The 21,392-nt window shown below is 38.1% G+C and overlaps 1 protein-coding gene across 2 annotated transcripts in view; it reads left to right on the top strand.

The window, feature by feature from the left end:
• The first annotated feature begins 4,073 nt into the window (after positions 1-4,073).
• The window catches only part of RFX7 (regulatory factor X7), a 199,651-nt gene continuing 182,332 nt past the window's right edge, over positions 4,074-21,392 (top strand). The window contains exons 1-2 of one of the 2 annotated variants that reach the window (XM_073211888.1): positions 4,074-4,482; positions 4,640-4,802. In XM_073211888.1, coding sequence (XP_073067989.1) covers positions 4,642-4,802 — 161 coding nt within the window. In that variant the 5' untranslated portion in view covers positions 4,074-4,482; positions 4,640-4,641. Of the gene's footprint in view, positions 4,483-4,636; positions 4,803-21,392 lie in introns of both variants that reach the window. The other variant, XM_073211889.1, reaches the window with a different exon arrangement.

Below are 21,392 nucleotides of genomic sequence, written 5' to 3'. Positions count from 1 at the left end.
CAGAGGAAGTAGAGATCAAAGAAAAAGAAGATGAAGGAATTTTTTGAAAGCGAAACAAAGGAGAATAGGGTAAAATCTTATCTTTTCCATATCTGTAAACCACCATAATTAAGCACATTACAAATATTTACCACTAATGAAATCTATTTTAGGCCTCATCTTTTGCCAGAACAATCATAACAATATACAGTAACATTTTGTAAAATAGGCTTGTCTCCCTCTCCTTCCTCCTAAATGCTCAATTAAGGATCTAAGAACAGAGCTAATACTGGGTTCCAAGTACCCTTTCATGGTTTCACACCAGAACTCATGCTGCTATTGATCTGAAGTCCTCTGCCTTCACTGCTCTGCTATTGGACTTCCTTCCATTCACCCAGTGAGACTCAGTTCAAATGCTAGCCAAGAGGCCTTCTCCAAACAGCTCTTTTACTCTGAACAGGACCAAAACCTCCCCCCATTATGTCTCCATAGCATTAGTAGACATGATTCTATTTTGTGACTTATCATCTTGTATAATTTATATATACATTAATATGTTTCTCTGCTCCAAAGAATGTAAACTACTTCAACTTGGGACCTGGTCTTATTTACTTATTTATATTTTCTGTGCCTGACGGTATTATGTATCAGGCATAATAAATATATGATAAGGTATATGCTACAGTCTGGACAGTATAAAAAGTTTAGAGTTTCAAAAAGGAGACAAGATTTATAGACATAAGAGAAATATGATGAAGTGTATTAGGCTAATAAAATTAAGGTTAGGTAACTATTGAATTCAACAAGTGTTTCCTAAATTTATAGGAGTAAGGAAACTGTGCTTCAGCACTATTAAGAAAAATAAAATATAGTCACTACCTTTGAGGAGCTGACAATCCACCATGCAGATTGTCCTTATATGCGTACAGCACTTCTGTGGCTTGGATAACACTTTACATGTTGTTCCTTGTAACAACCCTGTGAGGTAGGTCATTATTTTCTTTCTTATAGAGATGGAAACAAAGGCTTTGAATTCCCAGGTCTTCTGGCTCCACGATTGGAGTATTTCTTCCCCACTACATCAGTGTTTCCCCAAATTTTCCATCAGAGTACTTTTTTCTCAGGGTAAATAGACTTATGGTCCTCAGGGATGGGAAACATAAGCTCAAAATCTGTTGTGTTATCTTAAAAATTCATGCTTGCTACAATGTTTCCCATTACTTCTCAATGAGTCAGACTAGAGTTTTGAGAAAATGAGCCACATTGATTCCCCCCTTGAGGGGCCTTAGTACAGGGTTCCATACCCAGAAGGATGTACACAGTTTCCAAAGCACATGGATATAGTGCTACCTTTACTCAGGGTGTCCGCGCTTGGTTTGAGTCCCCATCCAAGATTTTAGGTTTCATCAGGTTTCTTCTTAGTTTCTAGTGGCATAATTTTATTCACAGGTTTCTCTCAAGACTATAACAAAACATACACTCTACTTCCTGATGCTAAGTGAGCAGTGGGGGTTGACTCTCACCTCCCTTCAAGTATGTCTCATTCTGGCAGTAAGATGATCAACGTGATATGATCTGTCAGCCCCTCATTGCTGGTTGAACCCAAAAGAATCTCAGATGTGCCCTCCAACTACCTGTTGGTACTTGAAGGCCCCAAGGGTTCAACAATGCCCTCTAGTCAGTGCCTCCCCTCCCCCCCAGGGCAGCTCAGGCTGCAGCTCTGCTGAGCCCTCTAGTGGCTGCGGGGGTGACAAGGCTTTTTTATGGAGCCTATTAAAAATTCAGAAGATGCACTAGGGAAGCCAGCCTGTGTGACACCAGTAGCTAACTTTTTAAGAAACATCTTGGTTCTCAGTTTCCTTTCGTTAAGGCCTTTGGCAGGTCTCAGATACATTACCTTTCTTGGATGATTCTCCCACTCCCTAGGATCTCCCACTCCCAGGTGTGGCAATGAGGAGCCATCATTCTTTCTTACCCAGGTAAAATATTAGAATCTGAGAAACTTGGCAACTATCCCTAATGCCTTTTTACTTCCTCCTTCTTCCCACAAGTACAGAACTTATATATATGTTCAAGATTTTCAGTATAACTTCATTTTCAGTATGGCTTGCAGATTCCCAGAATTAGACTTTCAAGATTCAAATCTTGGCCCTTTCATTCATTAATTTGTTAAATTTAAGAATGTTCACCTTTCTAAGCTTCTGTTTCTTCTGTATTATAAGGAAAATAATATTACCTACATTATACAGTTTGGGGAGGATTGACTAGACAATATATGGAAAGCACAATGAAAGTGCTTAACATTAGTTATTTTTATCCTTCAAAACTTCTGTCTAGTCTACACCGTGTCTGTCAATTTGGTAGAGCAAAATACTGTCTTTATATAGAACACAAAGGTACATATGCAAAATTAGTTCGTAAACAACCTGTATTTTCTTAGACTTGCTAAGCTAATAGTAAACCTAGGTTATGGGATGAGGTTTCATTTGTGTGAAACCATCAGTGCAATGGCTATTCAGGGCTCAAAGGAATCCAAGAGGCCTGGAATTCTCATGGAGGAGCTGTGTTTTGCACACAGATGTTCTTTCAAGGCCCTCCTGCCATCCGCCTGTGCATGCGTGTATACACACGCACACACGTGCAAGCATTCAGGATTAATCTGGGAGTGGAGTCTGTGTGCCAGGCCTGATGGCACAGTGGTGCTAAAGCAAAAAGTGTTCCAGGCCAAGGTAGGGAACTGAGCACTTCAAAGGCCAGGAAGCCCAAGTCAATGACAGTCTCCACCCATGTGAGTCTAAAAGGTGGCAGAGCCTCATGGCCCAAAGTCCAAGCACGGCAGGAAAGTGGCTAGAGAATCTGACAGGCAGAAATCTGACAGAAACTGTCAGAAAAGTTAAAGCTTGAAGAGCTCACAACACCAACAGACCCAGAGAAAGGTCAGTGTGAGCTGAGCAGCTGTTGCATCTGGTGCCAGAGGCCTTGGCTGTTGTCTTCTACACCCAGGCTGTTTAGGCCTCCCTGATCAGCCCCACCTAGAAAAGCCAATTCTTCTGCTCTTAAAGAGGACTTGCTTGTTTCAGCCAGGGAGTCTTACTCTTAAGAGGGCAAAGCTTAGGTAAGAATGGGGGGAAAGCGAAGGTTAGAGAGTGCCTCCAGTGGTTCAACTGGATCCAAAGGAAGGAGCCTGGGGCTGGGAGCCTGAGCCTCCACGCTGGGAGAACCACCGGCTTTTCTTTCAGAGGCAGGCAGGGGCCTTGGTTGCCAGGGACCCTGACAAGCTGTGACTTGAGCCGTGCCTTAGAGCCTGGTTTGGCTTGAGAGTGATACAGAGGAGGAGGGAGGGCATTCCTGAAAAGGGGGTGGGGTGGGGAGGTGAGGGGAACAGCATGAGCAAAGACACGAAGCAAGAATGAATCTGCTGCGCGTTGAGAATGGCATGGAGACTTCACTGATTGGAGCCGGGAGTTCTCGCAGGGGGATGGAGGCAGCTATGATTGGATAGCTAAAGTGGGGCCAGATTTGGAGGGCTTTGAATGCCCGACTGAGAAGCACTCAACCCAGCTCCTGACTTGCGATTTCCGTTCAAGACTGAATTACCTAAAGGGTGGTTAATTCCAACGGGTGTTCTTCTTTGGGGGCTTCGGAAAAGTCAGCTTATCTTCTTACCTGCTTCAGTTCTCTTCACGTACCCAGGGAGAACGTAATCCTCACACGTCGAGGGATGGGGGGATACTGCTGATTAATTTCACTTCACTTGCTTTGAAGATGCAAAAAGAAAAAAATACCATTTCCATTCCAAATATTAAATTTGGTTTCTCCTCCTCCTCCTCCTCCTCCTCACGCAAGTTCTCGTTCTCTCGCCAGCACCTCCCCCACGTTTTCCTGCTCTCCTCCACCAGCCCGGCCAGCCCCGCTCCAGGCCCTGCGGCCCGCGCCCCCGGGCGCCCCCCTCCCGGCCCCCCGCGCTCGCGCCCGTAACCCGCACACGCTGGTCCACGCCCCCCGCCCCCCCCACCCCGCCGAGCGGTAGGTGTTTTGCCGTCTGCGCCGGGCCGCAGTGCGGCTGCGCGTACTGGGTTGCCTCTGGGGCTGGCGGAGCAGCGGCGGCCGCGGTGGCGGCGGGGCCGGGAGTGCGCGGCGGCGGCGGCGGCGGCGTGGGGAGTGGCGTGGAGCGGAGCCTGGGGCTGCAGCAGCGTGGGCCCCCGACGTAGAAAGCCCGTGGGACAAGAAAGGAAGGCCGGGCCGCGAAGTCCCTGAGCGACCGTTCGTTCTCCTTGGATCTGGGGGAGATTTGCCCCCCCACGCCTGGTCTTCTTTCGTCCCCTCCTCACCCCCTAGCCCCGGCCGCTGACGGAAGGAGGCGGCGGCGGCGGCGGCGGCGGGGGGCTGAGGGGCGCCGCCATGCCTCTGCCGCGGTGAAGCGCCCCCACCGTGACGAGCCGCTCGGTCTCCCCGGCGATGTCCCCCAGGCGGCGGGCGAAAGCGACTCACTCGAGCTCTGGGGTAAAGGCCTAGTTTATCCAGCTTCCTTCCTCCTCCTCCTCCTCCTCCTCTTACCCTCTCCCCTCCTCCTCTCCCCCTTGGTCCTCCCCTCCAGGTCTCTCCCCTCACCCTTCCCCGCGCCCCCATCTTCCCTCCCTCCCTCCCACCCCTCCAGCAGCGATGGCAGAGGAACAACAACAGCCGCCACCACAGCAGCCTGATGCCCATCAGCAGCTTCCCCCCAGCGCCCCCAACTCGGGGGTGGCTCTGCCAGCCCTTGTGCCTGGGCTGCCAGGGACAGAGGCCAGCGCGCTGCAACACAAGATCAAGAACTCCATCTGGTAAGAGAATCCTCCATCGCTGGGGTAAAAAAGCCCAGGCACATTTCTGCTGCTAAGGGGGTAGGGGGCGGCGGGCTGGGGAGCGGAGAAGGAGGCTGATGCATTCATTGAATGTGGGTATCCAGAGTCCTGTGCATATTTATGGGACCTCTGGACGTGTGGGGACTTTACATCAGCCTCTGGACTACATAGCCAAAAAATGCTTGTATACCCCTCCTCAATTGTGAGTGCAGATAAACAGGTTATTTGTGTTTTATACTTATATGTAGGAGGAATACGGGTCGAAACTGTCATTTTGCATGATGGTAGCATGAATGTGGGACTGAGGAATGTGAAATGTGTTTACTCCTTTTTGCAGTCATACAGGGAGGAAGAAGTGTATTGTGAATTTTCTCCAGACACTGTGCATAAGAATATTAATATGCAGCACAAAACCGAATGTGTCTTCCTTTCATTTGGTCTAGCTGCTGTATCTGGATGTTTTTTCATTCTTTATACTGAGATTAAATTTCCCTTCCAGGGAGTTTATTCTTTGTATTGATTGTGAAGAAAGTGCCTCTTTAGTATGATATTTTAAGGAGGTAGTTTACACTATAAAATGATTTTTTAATTTAAGAAGATGTCTTCAAAATAAATGCCTTGCTATTTCATGTGTCTTTTTAAAGAAACCATAGATGAAATATCCTTTGCTATTTCTGTACTTTCTTGTATGAGAATTTCCAGTATTTCAGCATTACATTAAACTCTGAAAGACTGGTGGCAGTCTTTTAATAATTAAATACTGTGAGTTAAGTCTATCTTCTGGTAGAGCTATTGCACATATTCTTTTGAGCATGAACTTGAATTATTTTTGTAGGATTGGTCATCAACTGACAAGTTTTTAAAAAACAGTGCTATTTTAAAAATGGAAAGCAATATTTGGAATTTGGTCTAAGAGACTACTTTAAATAGAAGTTTAAAAATAGTGTTAAATGTGGTATAAAAAAACTATGATTCTAAAAATTGAAATCTTGCATGTCCATTATTGAATATGACTACTGAAATATCAGAACTCCTTACCTTTATATTGCAATTTAAAAATAAATGCATCATAAAACAACTGGCTTTGCAGTACAATATTTACACATTTAAAAACAGTGACACTTTTTAAATACAAAATTAAGATTTGTTATATAGTAATTTTCATTATTTCCTTGGCATACATCCATGTTGTCATGATGCTGATATGAAGTAGGTCAGGGCAGGTTTTAATAGTTTCATACTATAGAATAGTTGGCGGTTGAGTATCTTTCAGTTTTAATTTTAAAATGAAGTTTAAATATTTTAAAAGAATATTTTGGTTTTGACAATCATGTAGCAACTTGCTAGGTCAGATAAATAGGATTGTGTGTGTGTGTGTGTGTGTGTGTGTGTGTGAGAGAGAGAGAGAGAGAGAGAGAGAGTTTTTATTCTTTGATGGATATACTCAACCCCTTTTTAAAGCAGTAATTTAAAGGAAAAGGTGGTTAATCTGCTTACCATCAAGGTTTCTGGAAATCAGAGTGGTTTTTTCACCTATTGACTCCTGTAACAGTGTCTCTGAAATCACCCTTAGATTGAATTAAAATTGCACCTTGGTTTTTACATAAAGGTAAAGGACATCCAAGTTAAAAGGACTAAAATTTTTTAAGAAAGGCAGATTTTAAAAGTTGGATTAGTAATGTATATTTTAATGTATTATGAGAACAGTAGGGGAAAGTAACCTTGTCTTTCTATTATTAAAATAAAATTAGCTGTGTAGGAAGCTGACTGAAGTGTTTAATAATAGTGGAGAGCTCTTTTTGGTAAATCATGTGATTTAATTATTTGTCCATTGATAATTTATATTTACACATCCATTACAACTTATCTGGGCTGACTTTAATGTGAGAAAAACTTAATCTGTAGTAGAGTGAATTCAGTTTGTGCTGCTTGCTCTGAAAGAATAAAGGACAGTAAACACCTTTATCCCCAAATGCATAGTTTTATGTATTTTAAAATTGTAATGGCACACTTCCTAGTGTTTATTTTTCAACTTTAGAAATTCTATTTGCAAAAATGGTTTCTTTATATTAATATTAAAACTTTAAAATATTTAAACATTAGTAGATTTGTAAACATTGGGTACATTTTATATGTAGTCTCATATCCCCTGCTGCACAAGAATGGATTTATATTATTCATTAAGTGACTATATAAAATAAAGGTACTAAAAAGTGAAAGTTCCTTCACTACCATCTCCACCTAAGAAACTGTACATGAATATATAGTACATTAAAATCATTTTTAGTGATGATTGCAATTCTTTAGATATTTCATTCCACATTTTTGAAGCAACATTATCTTTTCATCAATTATTTTATCACCTGATAATGTTCTCAAAGATTATCTGTTTTGTACTACTTCCATTATCAATCTTTGGTATCATTACTAAACAAATGTGATGTTTAAAAATTATCAGATGGGTTTTGCATTTAGGTTGATCATAGTTTCTAAATTATTGTGCTTGCAGATCACAAACAAGTCTGTACTTGTCTTTCTTTTCTACAAATATAAATATAGTATGTGAAGTAGGCCTTTAGCTGGACAATGAGTTATTTATTACCTCAATTTATAATTTATTCTTTTTATTAAACTAAAATGCTGTTTGATAAAACTATGTCCATTGTAATTTCAAGCATTAAAGGAGCCTTTGAAAAATTACATATTCAAAGTTGAAATCCTGGTACTTAATGAGATAAGAAGCTGTAATTCTTAAGGATTGGAAAAGTATTTTTAAGGTAGCTCTGGAAAATAAAGATACTGCTAACTTGATAGTTTTGTAATATTTGTGTAATATTAACGAATATCTTCAACTTAAGTCCAAGATGACAAGCTTGCGCCTTGTTTGACCTCCCTCAGTCGCACTCCATGGACAATGGTCCAGATCACTTCCATTATTCACTTGAGATTATTTGCAGATGAATACGCTGTTAGAATCATATGTATATTTTCTAAACACTAGAATTCTAAAATAAACTTTGGATTAAATAAAGAAAACTAGTAACCCATGTCTTTTTTCTAAATGAAGACTTGTTCTGGCAACCTAAAACAAAGCCACAACCTACCCTCACTGCAGACTAATTTAACTTACATTGCACCCCTCTTTGGTTACCTAAACAGAATACCAATATAAGTTTTTCTTCTTATCTCCCAGTGTCTTCATAGTTTAAACAAATGAACAAGAATTTCTATTTAGTTAGACAAAAAAAAAAAATTTTACTGAGTACTTTTCCTTTTTAAAGCTGTTTTACTTGAATTCCTGATAGAATAAAATTGTTGTGGAGAAAATAGGATAGAAAAATTACATTTGAGATCTCTTCTGTTTGTGATTAGTTATGTTTAAGAATAATCATTACATGGGTGGGTGTGATTAACGTATTTGCAATTTTGCTGTAAGATAGACAACAAACTGGTACCTAAAAATTTAAAAGAAACCCTGATGTTTTATTGTAGAAAATGTTCTAATACTGTATTTATTCAGCAAACAAATTCAGGGATTCTTCAAATAATTTGTTGTCATCAGGTATTCTTATTTATGTAACTATTTGCAAGTAAGACCTTAACTATTTCTTAAAACAGTCCTAAAAATATGTGTCATTGTTCTACCCACTTTATGGGAACAGATGAATGACAGGGAAGCTATAGGAGTCTTCTAATTCATTGTCAGGCCCTGGAAGCAGTGCTGGGGCCAGAGTTCCTCATCTTTATTCAATTCTGTAAGACATATAGATGTCTAAATCTGGTACATTTAGACTTAGAATTATAGTTACAGTCAAAATAAGATTATATATGGACCATTTTCATATTTTCTAAATTCTAATTTAAACAAATCGAGCAATTTTGTTTTACTTATTAGTTGTAGTGAGCAACAGATGGTGATCCATAAGGTTTACATAATGGTGCCATATTAGTCCTGATTTCTGTGGTGAATCCTAGAACTCAGTAGTTGAGTTTTGTCCTTGGTTGTGGGTCAGGCCATTTATCAGCACTAAGAAGTAATTTTGTTCCTTCAACTGCAGTGGGAAACATTTACCATACAGCTCTTAACTTGAGAGTTTGCTTTAACGATAAGCTCATGATCTCATTTTGCTTTAAAATTAAAGATTGACTAGCACATCAACTGGCTTCTTACATTTTTGTTTAGCTGGTTGACATGCTGCCTGCCCTGAGTTCAACCTGCCCTCCATACTAAGCACACCAGAGATTTAGGGTGTTTTTTTGCTTGTCTATATTAAGGCCAACTATGATGGTTGCATCTCAGTACTGTTCCAGAAAGGTGTTTCCTTGCTCTCCTCTGTAATATGAAACTGATGAAATAGTCTTTCCTATTGACCAGAAAAACTAGTTAAGCAATTTTAAGCCCCTTGATTTTCTGGCCTAATGTTTAGCATAGGTAATAAATATGTGTATGTATAAATAATTGACTGACTTATTGTCCCTATTGGGAGGTGTCTTGAATGATGTTGTGTGCAGAACTGATTTGGTTTATGTCTTCCTGTTAGTTTTTGGTATTATTGGGGGAAATGAGCTTCACAGTGGCGGAAAAGACAGAAGAGTCTTACTTGTGATAGATATCCTTTGAATAAAAACTTACGTGAAGTCACTTTTTATATTAGAAAAATAATGTTGCACATTAAAATTGTACAGATGAAAATAAAATGAGCATTGTTATTTACTCAAATTTGCACATTTAAAGTAAGAACAGTGTGTAAGAACTCACCTGACTACCTGCTATATACAAAGTAGTGTGCTAGGGACTGGCATTTAAGGAATGCACATTCACTTGTAATACTAATCTAAGCAAAAATGTGCAATAAAATTTCTCTTCTATTTGGTTAGGGTACCAGGGAAAGAAGTGACAAGTGCCGAAGTGTTAATTATGGGAAAAGTAGACCTTAGTTCCCTTGTCTATAAAATGAAAGGTTTATGTTAGATGACCTTGCAAGTTCCTTTAGCTTAGTTTCTATGACCCTGTTACTAAGTTAATATTGACAGCAATAATAATGCATAACATGAGCACAGTGAAAGACTAACAGATTTAACTAATCACAGGCAATCAGCCCAACATTTTCAATGGACGGATTATTAGGATTTGTCAGCGTTCCCTTGGATGTTAGCCCAGGAGGACTATCTGGAGGTGTTATTCACTTATGTTACCTTGTGCAAGAGTTCTGTTATGTGAGATTCAGTCTGCAAATATTTATTGAGCATGTATACATGTGAAGTTTTCTAAGAGCTCTTGTTGATTATGCAAGGCTATGCAATAACCCCTGTTGTTGGGGAGTTTACTAGTTGCTAGTTGAGAGACTGAACTGGGGGGGGCTACTTGTGTGCTAGTTCTGTTTGTTTATAGAGGGGTGCTTGATAGTTATAAGCACCTCAATATAATAAGCAGATAGGAACTTTCTGGTGTAGTAATAATGTAATATAGAGAAGTAGTGAGTGTTGTAAATTTGGTTGTATAGATAAGAAAGGGGTGTATTCTTTTAAGAATAATGTAATGTAGGGTTAAGCTTCACAACTTTTCATCTAATTTTAATGCATAATTTAATTTAATGCATTTAATCATTTTAATGTGTGATCGTGACAGAGAATTCCTTATAAATATAAAGAGAGAAAGAAGTAAGATGGTTACTGAGTACCACATAGCTGACAAACTAGACCACTCTTATCCAGTGCCTCCTTTTCTACCAGCCTCTCTGTAGTTAGTTGTTTTCCCTTCTGCTTTCTGAAGGGTTCTAAGAGTTCAGGTTAAAGATGAGGAGCAGGCACCAATAGAAGGAAGAATCTTCCTGTCCTGAGGAGGATAGTAAATAAGAAACAATAAACTCTGAAGCCTTAATGCACTTGATTGCTAACTGTGAGATTAAGATAGTTAATGCTTAACCTTAATCACATGAATAAAAACTTTGAAACATTACTTAATTTTTCTTTCATGAGATGTTTACTTTGTTCTGTTTCATGGACTGTGTATCTCCTGTTTATAAGAAAATTTAGGAAACAATGAGGGTTGGTTAATTATGCAGAGTACCTCTGTCAGGCATCTGTTGTAGTAGCTCCTACATGTATTGCAAAAAGTTGTGTGGAGGGTGAAGTTTTATATTTCTCTTACTTAGAACACACTGAAACATAATGATATTCCTTGCTATATGAATGTCTGTTTAGTTTCTAAATTTGGAGAATGAGAGGTCAGAGTGACAGGTACTAATCTGTTATGTCTTGATATTTTGGAAAGGCAAGAGTCTATTGTGGTGTAAAATAACATCTCCTTCAAATACCCATATTTCAAAAAAAAAAAAATTACCTGAGCCAACTTAAAGCCTGAGTCTGGATAGCAGGTGTTTGGATAGCAAAGGATTGATAGCTTTATACTCATTCTGAATCAAGAGTTAACAAATTGATTCCAATTTGCATGCTAAATCTGATTGATTAGTGATGCCTGCCCAGGCATGTGGCTAGGAAGTGACAGTACAGATGCTCTATAATTGCCTCCCCTTCTTTTGAAGTCTGTAGTTTTTAAAATATGACCTCTATTATAGGTAAAGTATCGGAACTGTTGCTTACCTTGGAGGGTACAAGTCCCTAGGACTGTGGTACCATTTATGATGCCTAATTTTAAGATACAAACCAAGCATGAAGAGCACTTAAGTTTGTGTTTTTCTTTCTCTACTAGTATTCTTTTTATTTTTCTGTGGCTTTTCTATTTTGATCACCTGTACTTCCAAGTGGCTAGTTACAAGATGAGAACAGGGGATTATTGTATTGAGTGGTCACTGCAGTTTGCACTCTCCGTAACTCTTTTTCTTTGCTTTCATTATCTTGTTTCTCTGTCTTTGCCTGGCTGGTCTCTTTTTCTGCTGATAAGAAGTGTCTAACTTTAAGATCCAACTCATGTGCCACTACTTTCATGAAACATCCCAACTCCCAGGAAACAATGAGCTCAGTTGTGTAAATTAATTTTTTTCAGTAATTTAGATTGCCCTTACCTGAGTTGAGTCCATTTTAGTGAAATTTTGCTGAATTTAAATGAAAGTGTCATTTTCTAGTATGTTACGGTCATAGGAATTCAGAAAGACTGAATATACCTGAAACAAAACAATCACTTCAAAGTAAGTTATTTACAATATGACAATAGAATATTGTTCACATATGGGGTAGCCAGGAACTTTCCATTGTTTTTGCAGAATATATGAAATTTTAAAAACTTAATTGGTTAAGAGTGTCACTTAAGTGACATCTTGCTTGGAGTAAAGTTGGTGCTTCTGGGAGCCTGTGAAATGTATTCAAACAAGCTGATTTTGTTAATGTAAGTGAATCACTTTACTGGTTTTGACTACAGTCATTAAATCTATTGCATATGCATATAAGCAATCTGTGATCTAGAATTTAACTGTCGGATTATTAAATGTATGATATCTTTTTCTGAAGCAGGAGATATTAACAAGTAGTGTTGAATTTAAATTCTGTACACACAAGTTTCAAAGCAGTGAGAAGGTGAAAGACTAATCCTGAATTTATGGATGGTCAAGGAAAACTGAATTCAGTACACATTTAATGTCTACCACATACAGGCATAAGAGGATTAAAAAGTAAAAAGACACTGTCTCTACCTTTAAAACGTTCAACCCGTGTGTGGTAGTTGTATGCATCAATTGAATTTAAGAAAAGTCAAATTTTGTTCAATGCAGTGATGGTGTAATCAGTAGTATAAACAAATACAGAATTAGATGAAAGAGGGATTCAGTGAGAACGTAATATTTTTATTGGCAAAAATCAGGATGATGGCCTCAATTAAAAAAATCAAGGGATCAGCTATTCATCCAAATATACTTAACAGTGTGCTTACTGGGAAATCTTGATTCCCACTAGCAAGAATTAGTTTCACAGTTGTTAATGAGGGTAAGTTTTGTCAGTAATGAGAGCAGTTTGAGGAAATTAGCTTATGACAAAATTTGCTTGGCCTTACATGAGTGAGATTTCCACCAATCATAAGCCTTTCATCTAAATTTTAATGATGAAAGGTAGGAGAAAGAATATAAAGTGAAAATAGAGAAGAAAAAGAATGGAGTGAGTGAGAACTGGGTCAGAGGACCAGGAAGTGTTTCTATAGCAGTCTTGGAGGAGGACAGCGTACCCTGAATTGACTCTCTGTGAATGATAAACACTTCATAAAGAGGATTAGAATATTTACTGTGGGTTCCCTTATGTACCTCATTCTGCCTGTACTTTGGTTTCTGTATCTTGGCACTATATGTGCTTTTCCATTATTAGAAGCAGTTTGTTTTCCACTTTGAATTCCTCTCTTTCCCTATATTTAGGGAATTTGTTCTACAACATTACTCTATTTCTGTCAGCATCATCAAACTTCTTTTCCACCTGCTGCCCTTCCTGTGACTTTATACATGCATATGACTTCAGTAAAGCAGCAGACAACCTTGGAGAAAAAGGTTTTGCACTAAAATAGAGTTGATCTCTCAAAGATCTAAAGAGCTCATTCATAGTCATAGGAAAAAAAGTCATTAGGTAAGTGAATAAATAGGAATGCTTTTCTATAAATGCTGTAAATGCAATAAAGTAGTATTATAAAATCTATAAAAGTACTGTAAATGCTCATTTTTTAAGTATAATAATATAAACAGTTAACAAGTATTCAAAAATCTTTACTCTCAATAACAAAAAATAAAGTACTGTGGGGTTTTTTGACCATTAAGAAAAGGTTAAGAAGTATAATCTCACCTGTTTTTGCTATTTTCCTTATTCCTTTGTCTTTCTCCAGTCCCTCAGTTATTATCCTGTTGTATGTATGGATACAACATATTTTTCCACTCATATTTTTGGTGGAAAAAGTTTGAACATACATCTTAAAAGTGTTAACTATGTTTACATTGCACTTGGGTGGTGAAACAGTGTATGATTTCACACCCTACTTAATTCTCCAAATTTTCTTGAATGGAGGAAGTGTTATTTTTAATTTGGAAAAATGTCCAAACAAGTAAAATAATGCCCTTTGTCTACCCTGCTGCCCTTCTTCCTTTTACCCGCTGTCTGTCCATCAGCTTAACCTCCCTGACCCTGCTAGATCTCTCTGCTCTTGTCCTTTTTAACTCTTGCAGTCTGGCTTCCTGCTCTTCTTTCCAATTCAGTAGCTTTTTTTTTCAATCTTTATCTTTCATTATACCTAACTGTTCTAATCGTTATTGTGATTCCTTTGCACTTTGGAAATTCTTGTTTGTTCCTTTTTGAGAGCTGCCTTTGTGTCAGCTACTCTACCCAGTATTGTGAATTCCATGGGCAAGGATGCAAGTTCCCTGTTTTCACAGACCTTACCTCTGATTAACATTTTCTTTTTCCTGCTGCCCTCCTCCAGATGGTCTGAATTGTTAATGTCCAGATGCTTATTTCTCAGCCATCCATTTTTCTTCTCTTTTCACTTCTTTGCTAAAAACAAGAAATAGATGGGCTGACCAGATCACTCTAACCACATCTACTCATTCATTTGCCAGAGTACAGGAAGCTACCACTGTCACTTTAAACTGGGCATTTATACAATAACCCTGCTTCTGTATCATGGTGCCTGGCTACCTCAATTTGCTTTCATTTACAATTGTTCTACTACATTTGGTAGCAGATACCACTATTCTTTCATTCTGTCAGGCCTGCAATATTGGGTACATGTTTGATGTTTTCTCCCCATGCCCAATATTTTAACAAGTTGCCAAGTTTGCAGTGTCACTTAAGTTTCTCCCTGACTTTGTACTTCCATTGCCAGGACCACTGTTCAGTGCTGTACCATGTCATTCACAGATTATTATAGCATCTACATTGGTGCTCCAACTCGAGGCCTTTTCCCCCACTGAACTATGCTGTATATTGCTGCCAAAACAAATCTTCTAAACATCCTTTTTCATGTAGTTCCCTTCTAAAACCTACAGTAATTTCACCTTGCCCACCATATGTCTAAAAATTTTCATCAGGTTCAAAGACTTGGATAGTGTAGCTGCATACAACCCTGTTTCGTGCTGTTTACAAGCATTCAACTCTACTTCAGCCCAGTGGGCAATTCAGTGTCTGCCTTATGTTCTGTGGTCCTTCTTTCATTACTGCTTTATCTTTTCTGGAATCTACACTTCTCTGTCTGCAAATCCTCCTTATTCATGTTTTAACCATTTTTGAAGTCATAGCTCAAATCACTGTGCTATGAAATGTTATTTAGCTACTATAGTCCATATTGGCCTTGACCTCATATTGTATAGTGAGTTCTGTACAATTAAGCACTTAATCACTCCTAATGTTTCTCATATTTTTTAAATAAGCAACAGGTTCTTTAAAGCCGGGGACAATACCTTTTGCGTTTATTTCTCTAGCAGTAGGTACTAGTGAATACCATTTTTGTTCACTACATTCTTAGTAGCACCTAAGTTTTTTCTGCATTTTAATGTTTTTGTATTTTATATATTTTATGTGGTTAACTCTCTCCCCAAATAAGTGATTAAATTCATGCTGCATATTATAGAATAGAGGACTTACAGCAATTGATTTTTTTTCTAAAGTGCATTGGTAAAACTGAATTAATCATATATTTAGAGTTTCATTTCTACTAGTCAAATATCTTTTACTATATATTTAGATTTAAAGATAGCCTATATCCCAAGTGAGAGCCATCTTGTCCCTTATCTTAAAAATATTGAGCAGATGACTACTACGAAGTTCAGTAACCTTTCATGAGTAAATACAGAGATATTTAGTTAAGGTTTTGTGGACTGACCAGCTATCTGTGTCCTACCCTAGTTCCCAAGAGATAAACTTGGAATTTTGAAGAACTTTTTAACATTGAACTGGAGTTAGCTTCCTGAAAGTTTAGTTCTGATGGAGAGTTTGACCTACTTATTTTAGGATCCAATACCCAAGGCTAAAGTAACTTGTCAAGTCATGGCCAAAGCATGAACACAGCAAAGGAAACCTGTGAGTTAGGGCCAGTAACTGAGAGAGGATTTATCTGGGAAGTGAGGAAGGAAAGACTGAAACAGGAAAACAATTCTGAGGGCCCAAAGTGTTTCAAATTTATAAGAGAGGCTGATCTGCTGCACCTGTTTTTAACCTGATATAGAGGCTGTTTTTTGGTTTGATTATCTTTTAGAGAGGTACAGCAACTAGATTATCTTTAAAAAAGGTCTTTCAGCTTTAAAATTGTATTTATATGATTCCCCTTGGTTTATTAGGGTAGTACTCAGATTGTGGTCATATTATCATCACCTGGGAATTTGTTAGAAATAGAAATTTGGGGGCTCCATCTCAGATTTACTATAATAGAAATAGGGTGTGACCTTTTCATGATTCTGATAGATATTGAAGTTTTTGAGAACCACTGGCATAGTGGATATATTTCTAAAAAAAACAGATAGTAAGCCAAAACCCTCTGTGACAAAGTTTTAGTAGTCTCAATCCTTGAGTACCCCAGGTACAGTTTATAACTCTCAAAATAATTTTCATAGCATTTAAGTATAATCCTGCTATTGCAACATTTGCCCTGTTGTAAAAGATTTCCACTAAGCTGAAATCTTTGGTCTTAGTAATTGTATATTAAATAAATTAATGGATCAATTAATGAGTAAAAAAAGGGCACACACACACAAATACCAGTGATAACATGCAAAAAAGTATGGGATGTATATATAACCCAGGAGTCAGCAAACTGTTACTTAAAAGGGCCAGATAGTATTTTTGACTTTGTAGGATGTAGGGTCTCTGTTGGAACTACTTTACTCTGCCACTGTGTCAGGAAAGTAGCCATAGGTAATATGTAAATGAATGGCTGGATTTGTTAGACTGCTGAAAGGATTTGCCCCTGCCATCAGTTTGTGAACTCCTTCCTGTGTCCCATTGCTTTTCTGGGAACACTACTCAAAAATATAGCTAATGGTTCCCAGTCTGTATTCCCTTTTATTAACAAACAATGGATGACAGTCATCTGCTTAATATCTTAACAATTCCTCTTTGGTTTAACCCAGGATTATGTGTAAAGCATACTAGAATGCAAATGAGTGAGTTTCATTTCAACTCTCACTATTCCTGATGATCCTAACTCAGCTCCCAATGATAGCAATAAGGTATTTTGACTTCTGGTTTCTGCTCTGACACCTAACTTGGAAGTCCTCACTTCTGTCATCACAACAAGAAAAAAGGCTGAACAAACTGAAAATCAACAACTCTTCTTAGATCCATCAGAGAGTTGAGATCACAGAGTCTTGCCAATGAGTTTCAGCTCCGGGCAAGTCCACTATAGATTCAGTGAGACCAAAGAATGACAGTGGAACATTCTTAGTATGAAAGGGTTATATCCAACTTTATTCCCATGGTGGCAAGTCAATCACTAGAAACCTGTACACTCAGAGTAAGTCTGCATGCAGCAAGCTGGTCTCTGCCTCTGGGCCTCTCTATCCCCGCAGCTATCTCAGTCTCTGTCCTCAGTGCTGCCACCGCTCCAGTCTTGTCTCTGCTCTCCTGCAGCCTTGCAGCCATGCCACCATGTCACTGTGTTGCACAGAGCACTGGTCAGAGTTTTTTATATAGAGTCAATATCAACATATACCAGAGCCAGGTGAGAATCCTGGCAATAGGGAACTTCACTTTATCCACACAGGGCAAATTGTTGCCTGGAAAACTGAAGACAGACAGGCTGATACAGAGATTCACAGCTTTCATTGGCAGAAACCCAGGAATAGAGGCCCACAGCTGAAGCCCCTATAGATTGGAGGACTTTAATTGATGAATTGCAGGAGGCTCACTGTGGGCTAGCATGAGAGTTAAAACTCCTAGGAGGCCCAGTGTTTGGGGTAGAGGACACACTTTCTTGAGTTTTATCTCTAGGAGCCCTGCCACATTCTTCTGTGAAGACCAGAGAAAAATCTCCTTTTACTTCCTGCATGGGGTTGGGGCAAGAAGGAGGAGAAAAGTAACCATTTTGAAATGTGCTCTTGCTCTCTGTTCTCTTTAATAAGGCCTGTCTCAAGGAAAACTGTTTCACCAGAACCTAACCAATTAGAGCTTTAACAAAGCCTAATTGACCTGGGGGAAAGGAAGTACCCAACTCCAGTCCCCACTGGTCCTCCATGTGGGGGGAGGGAAATACCCAACTCAGGCTTACGAAAAGACTGAGACCTAATTATAAGATGGTAGACTGCCCCACCTCCCTACTTTATCACAGCTCAGTAGAGTGTCTGTATCATAATGGGTGACAGGTAAAACAACTCTAAGCCTCACACCTTATTTTAGGAGTCCAGGGACTCCCAAAGACAACATGGGAGACAAAAACATTTAAAGGCAAGAACAACAGAGAAAATTTTTGTCTCAGAAACCACAGGTATGGCAAACAGTAAACACAGCCTAACTCCTAGCCAGATAAACAAAAACTCACACTAAAGGTCTATTTACCTCAGTTCCTTTTATCCAACATTATGCCTGGCTTTCAACAGAAAATTACAAGGCATGCTGAAAGGCAAAAAAAATACAATCTGAACAGGTAAAGCAAGCACTGGAATCAGTCAGACATGACAGAGTTTGGAATTATCACACTGAATTTAAAAGCACTATGGTTAACATGCTAAGAACTCTTATGGAAGAAATGTACAGCATGCAAGAACAGAGGAGTAACGTAAACAGAGAGATGGAAACTCTTAAGGAAGAATTTAAAGGAAACGCTGGAAATCAAAAATATTGTAACAGAAATGTAGAATGCCTTTGATGGACCGACCCATCAGTAGACTGAATATGACTAAGGAAAGAACTGGTGAGAATGAAGATATGTTAAAAGATTGGTGAGCCTAAAGATACGTTAATAGAAACTTCCTAAACTAAAATGCAAAGAGAAAAAAAGAGTGAAAAGATACCAGAATATTCTTGAAACAGAATATTCAAGAACTGTTGGACAATTACAAAAAGGTATAAATAACATGTGTAATTGGAATGACAGAAGGACAAGAAGGGAACAGAAGATAAAAATGTAACAGCTGAGAGTTTTCCAAAATTAATGACAGACACCAAAACACAGATCCAGGAAGCTCAGAGAATACCAAACAGAACAAATAACAAAAAATTTTACACTAGGCCATATTTAAACTGTAGCAAATTGAAGACAAAGAAAATCTTGAAAGAGGCCAGAGGCAAATAACTGTCTTACCTATAGGGGAACAAGGATAACAATTACATCAGACTTCTCTTCAGAAACCAAGCAACCAAGAAGACAGTATTGAAATATTTAGCATTGAAAGAAGAAAACCACCAACCTTGAATTCTTTATCCAGTAAAATTGTCCTTCATATGTAAAAGAGAAATGAAAACTTTCTCAAACAAAAATTGAGGGAATTAGTAGTAGACCTGCTTTGCAAAAAATGTTAAAAGTTCTCCAAAGAAAAGGAAAGTGATAAAGGTCAGAAACTCAGATCTACATAAAAAAAGGAAAAGTGAGAAGGAATAAATGAAGGTAAAATCTTTCATTTTTCTTATATTGGTCTAATAGGTAATAGTTTGTTCAAAATAATGTATTTGGTGATTATAGCTTATGGATAAGGGAACTGAATGACAGCAATGTAGAAGGGAAAGGAGGGGGGAATTGGGAATATACTTTAAAAAACACTTGCACTAACTTTAAAGTGGTGTAGTGTTATTTGAAAGTGGACTTGGGTTAGTCATAAAAGTATCACAAACCCTAAGATAACTGCTGAAATGATTTTAAAAGGAAGTGTAGTTAATATGCTCACATAGTAGAGAAAATAGTCATATAAAATGTTCAAATAACCAGAGAAATAGAAGACTAAAAAATTGAAACAAAGAAAAAGAACAGTGAATAGTAAACAGTTACAAATGTGGTATGTATTAATCTATTTCAGTAACACCAAGTGAGAATATTCTAAATACATCCAACTGTCAGAATAAATTAAAAACACAAGATCCAACTATAGTTGTCTACTTGTATACTCTACAAGTATATCATTCACAGACTTTGGTAACCTATTAGTTGTAACATACTTTATGAATGTGTTATAACACTGACTTTGAAAACTTGTTATAAAAGTTGCAAGCAAATGATGAGGTATTTAAATTACAAAGAGCTCAAGGGAAAATGACCATATTTTGGGTCCAGTTTTATGTATAAACCATTTCTTCCATTTAGAATTAATTTTACAAGTAATTGAACGTTTCTTATGTAGATTCTGATTTTTTTATAAACAGCTTTAATGAAATAATTTACATAACATTAAATTCACCTGTTCTAAGCACTTAATTCAATGATCTTTAGTATATATATTTACAAAGTTGTTACAATCATTACCATGATCTAATTTTAAAATATTTTGATTTTTTTTAAAGCATTTGAAACATGAATGGTATTGGTTGGGTTAATTAGAAGTAAAAGGTTATTTATCAAATTATAATCCCTGAAGTTCAAAGGCAGTAGGAACATTTGAGGTAGAGGTTTTGTTTTACATGTTGGTGAGACTTAACAGTAGAATATGGGTTTCTAGAAACTCAAAAGATGAATTTGAGCTGCTCCATTCTTCTCTGCAGTTCCTTCCTTGACAATCCTCTGTGGACCAGTCTTTCATTACTATCTTCAAGATGCTAAAACACTGTCTTCTATTTAGATGCTTACTGCTAAAACACAGTTAATCATCTAGTATTGCCTTGAGCCTCATCGAAACTGGCCAAATACTTGTGTGAGTTTTCCTATGGCATACATTATTTTCAGACATTTCTACTTTATGTAGAAATTTATTATTACAGAGCTATTGTCAGTGGTCACTTTTTCTGTAACATTCTTGGAACCAGTGAGGTAACTGTTACTTTCCTAAATTAATTTTCTCTTTAAGATGGTTAGAAAATTTCTCTGCCAGTTATAAAAACTTACAAAATAGAGTAACTTTTATTTTTAAAAATCTTATGTATTTAACAGTTTTAAAGTGAAAAAAAAAATCAATCACAAGGGGGCAATCTACAGTAATCTTATAAACATTATAATTACACATCCCAAAACTAGTTGCCTGGGTTTGCCGCCCCAGTCACACAACCTTTTGAAGTGTTTGCTTTATCAGTATACCTCGTAAGCCTGTAGTGAAGATTAAATGAGACACGTGTCTGGTGTATGGTAAGTACTTGAGAAATGCTGACTTTATTTTAAATCATAACAAATTCAAAGAACTTCTTCACTTTAACACACCATCTGTTTATAGAGTTATACAATTATTTCTACCGTACTGCTGTACTGTGACATAGGGAACCTTGACGGTACTTAGAAGGAAGATTACCAAGCCAAAGGGAAGAGCAAATGCAAAGATCATGATACTACTGCAGCCAGGAGGCTAAGGGGCCGGAGTACAGTGAGTGCAGCAGTGAGGTCAGAAGTAAACGGGGCAGATTTGTTAGGGGCTTGCAGGTCAAGTAAGCACTGTGACTTGGGCTTTCCTTCTGAGTGAGACAGAGCCCGTGGAAGCCTCTGAGCAGAGGAGTGATGATTTGAAAGGCTCATGAGGCTGC

Source organism: Manis javanica, chromosome 8, assembly GCF_040802235.1.
Source record: "Manis javanica isolate MJ-LG chromosome 8, MJ_LKY, whole genome shotgun sequence".
In the NCBI taxonomy this organism is placed as follows: Eukaryota; Metazoa; Chordata; class Mammalia; order Pholidota; family Manidae; genus Manis; species Manis javanica.
Note: the sequence above shows the minus strand (reverse complement) of the source record. Positions and strands in the feature narration are given on the sequence as shown.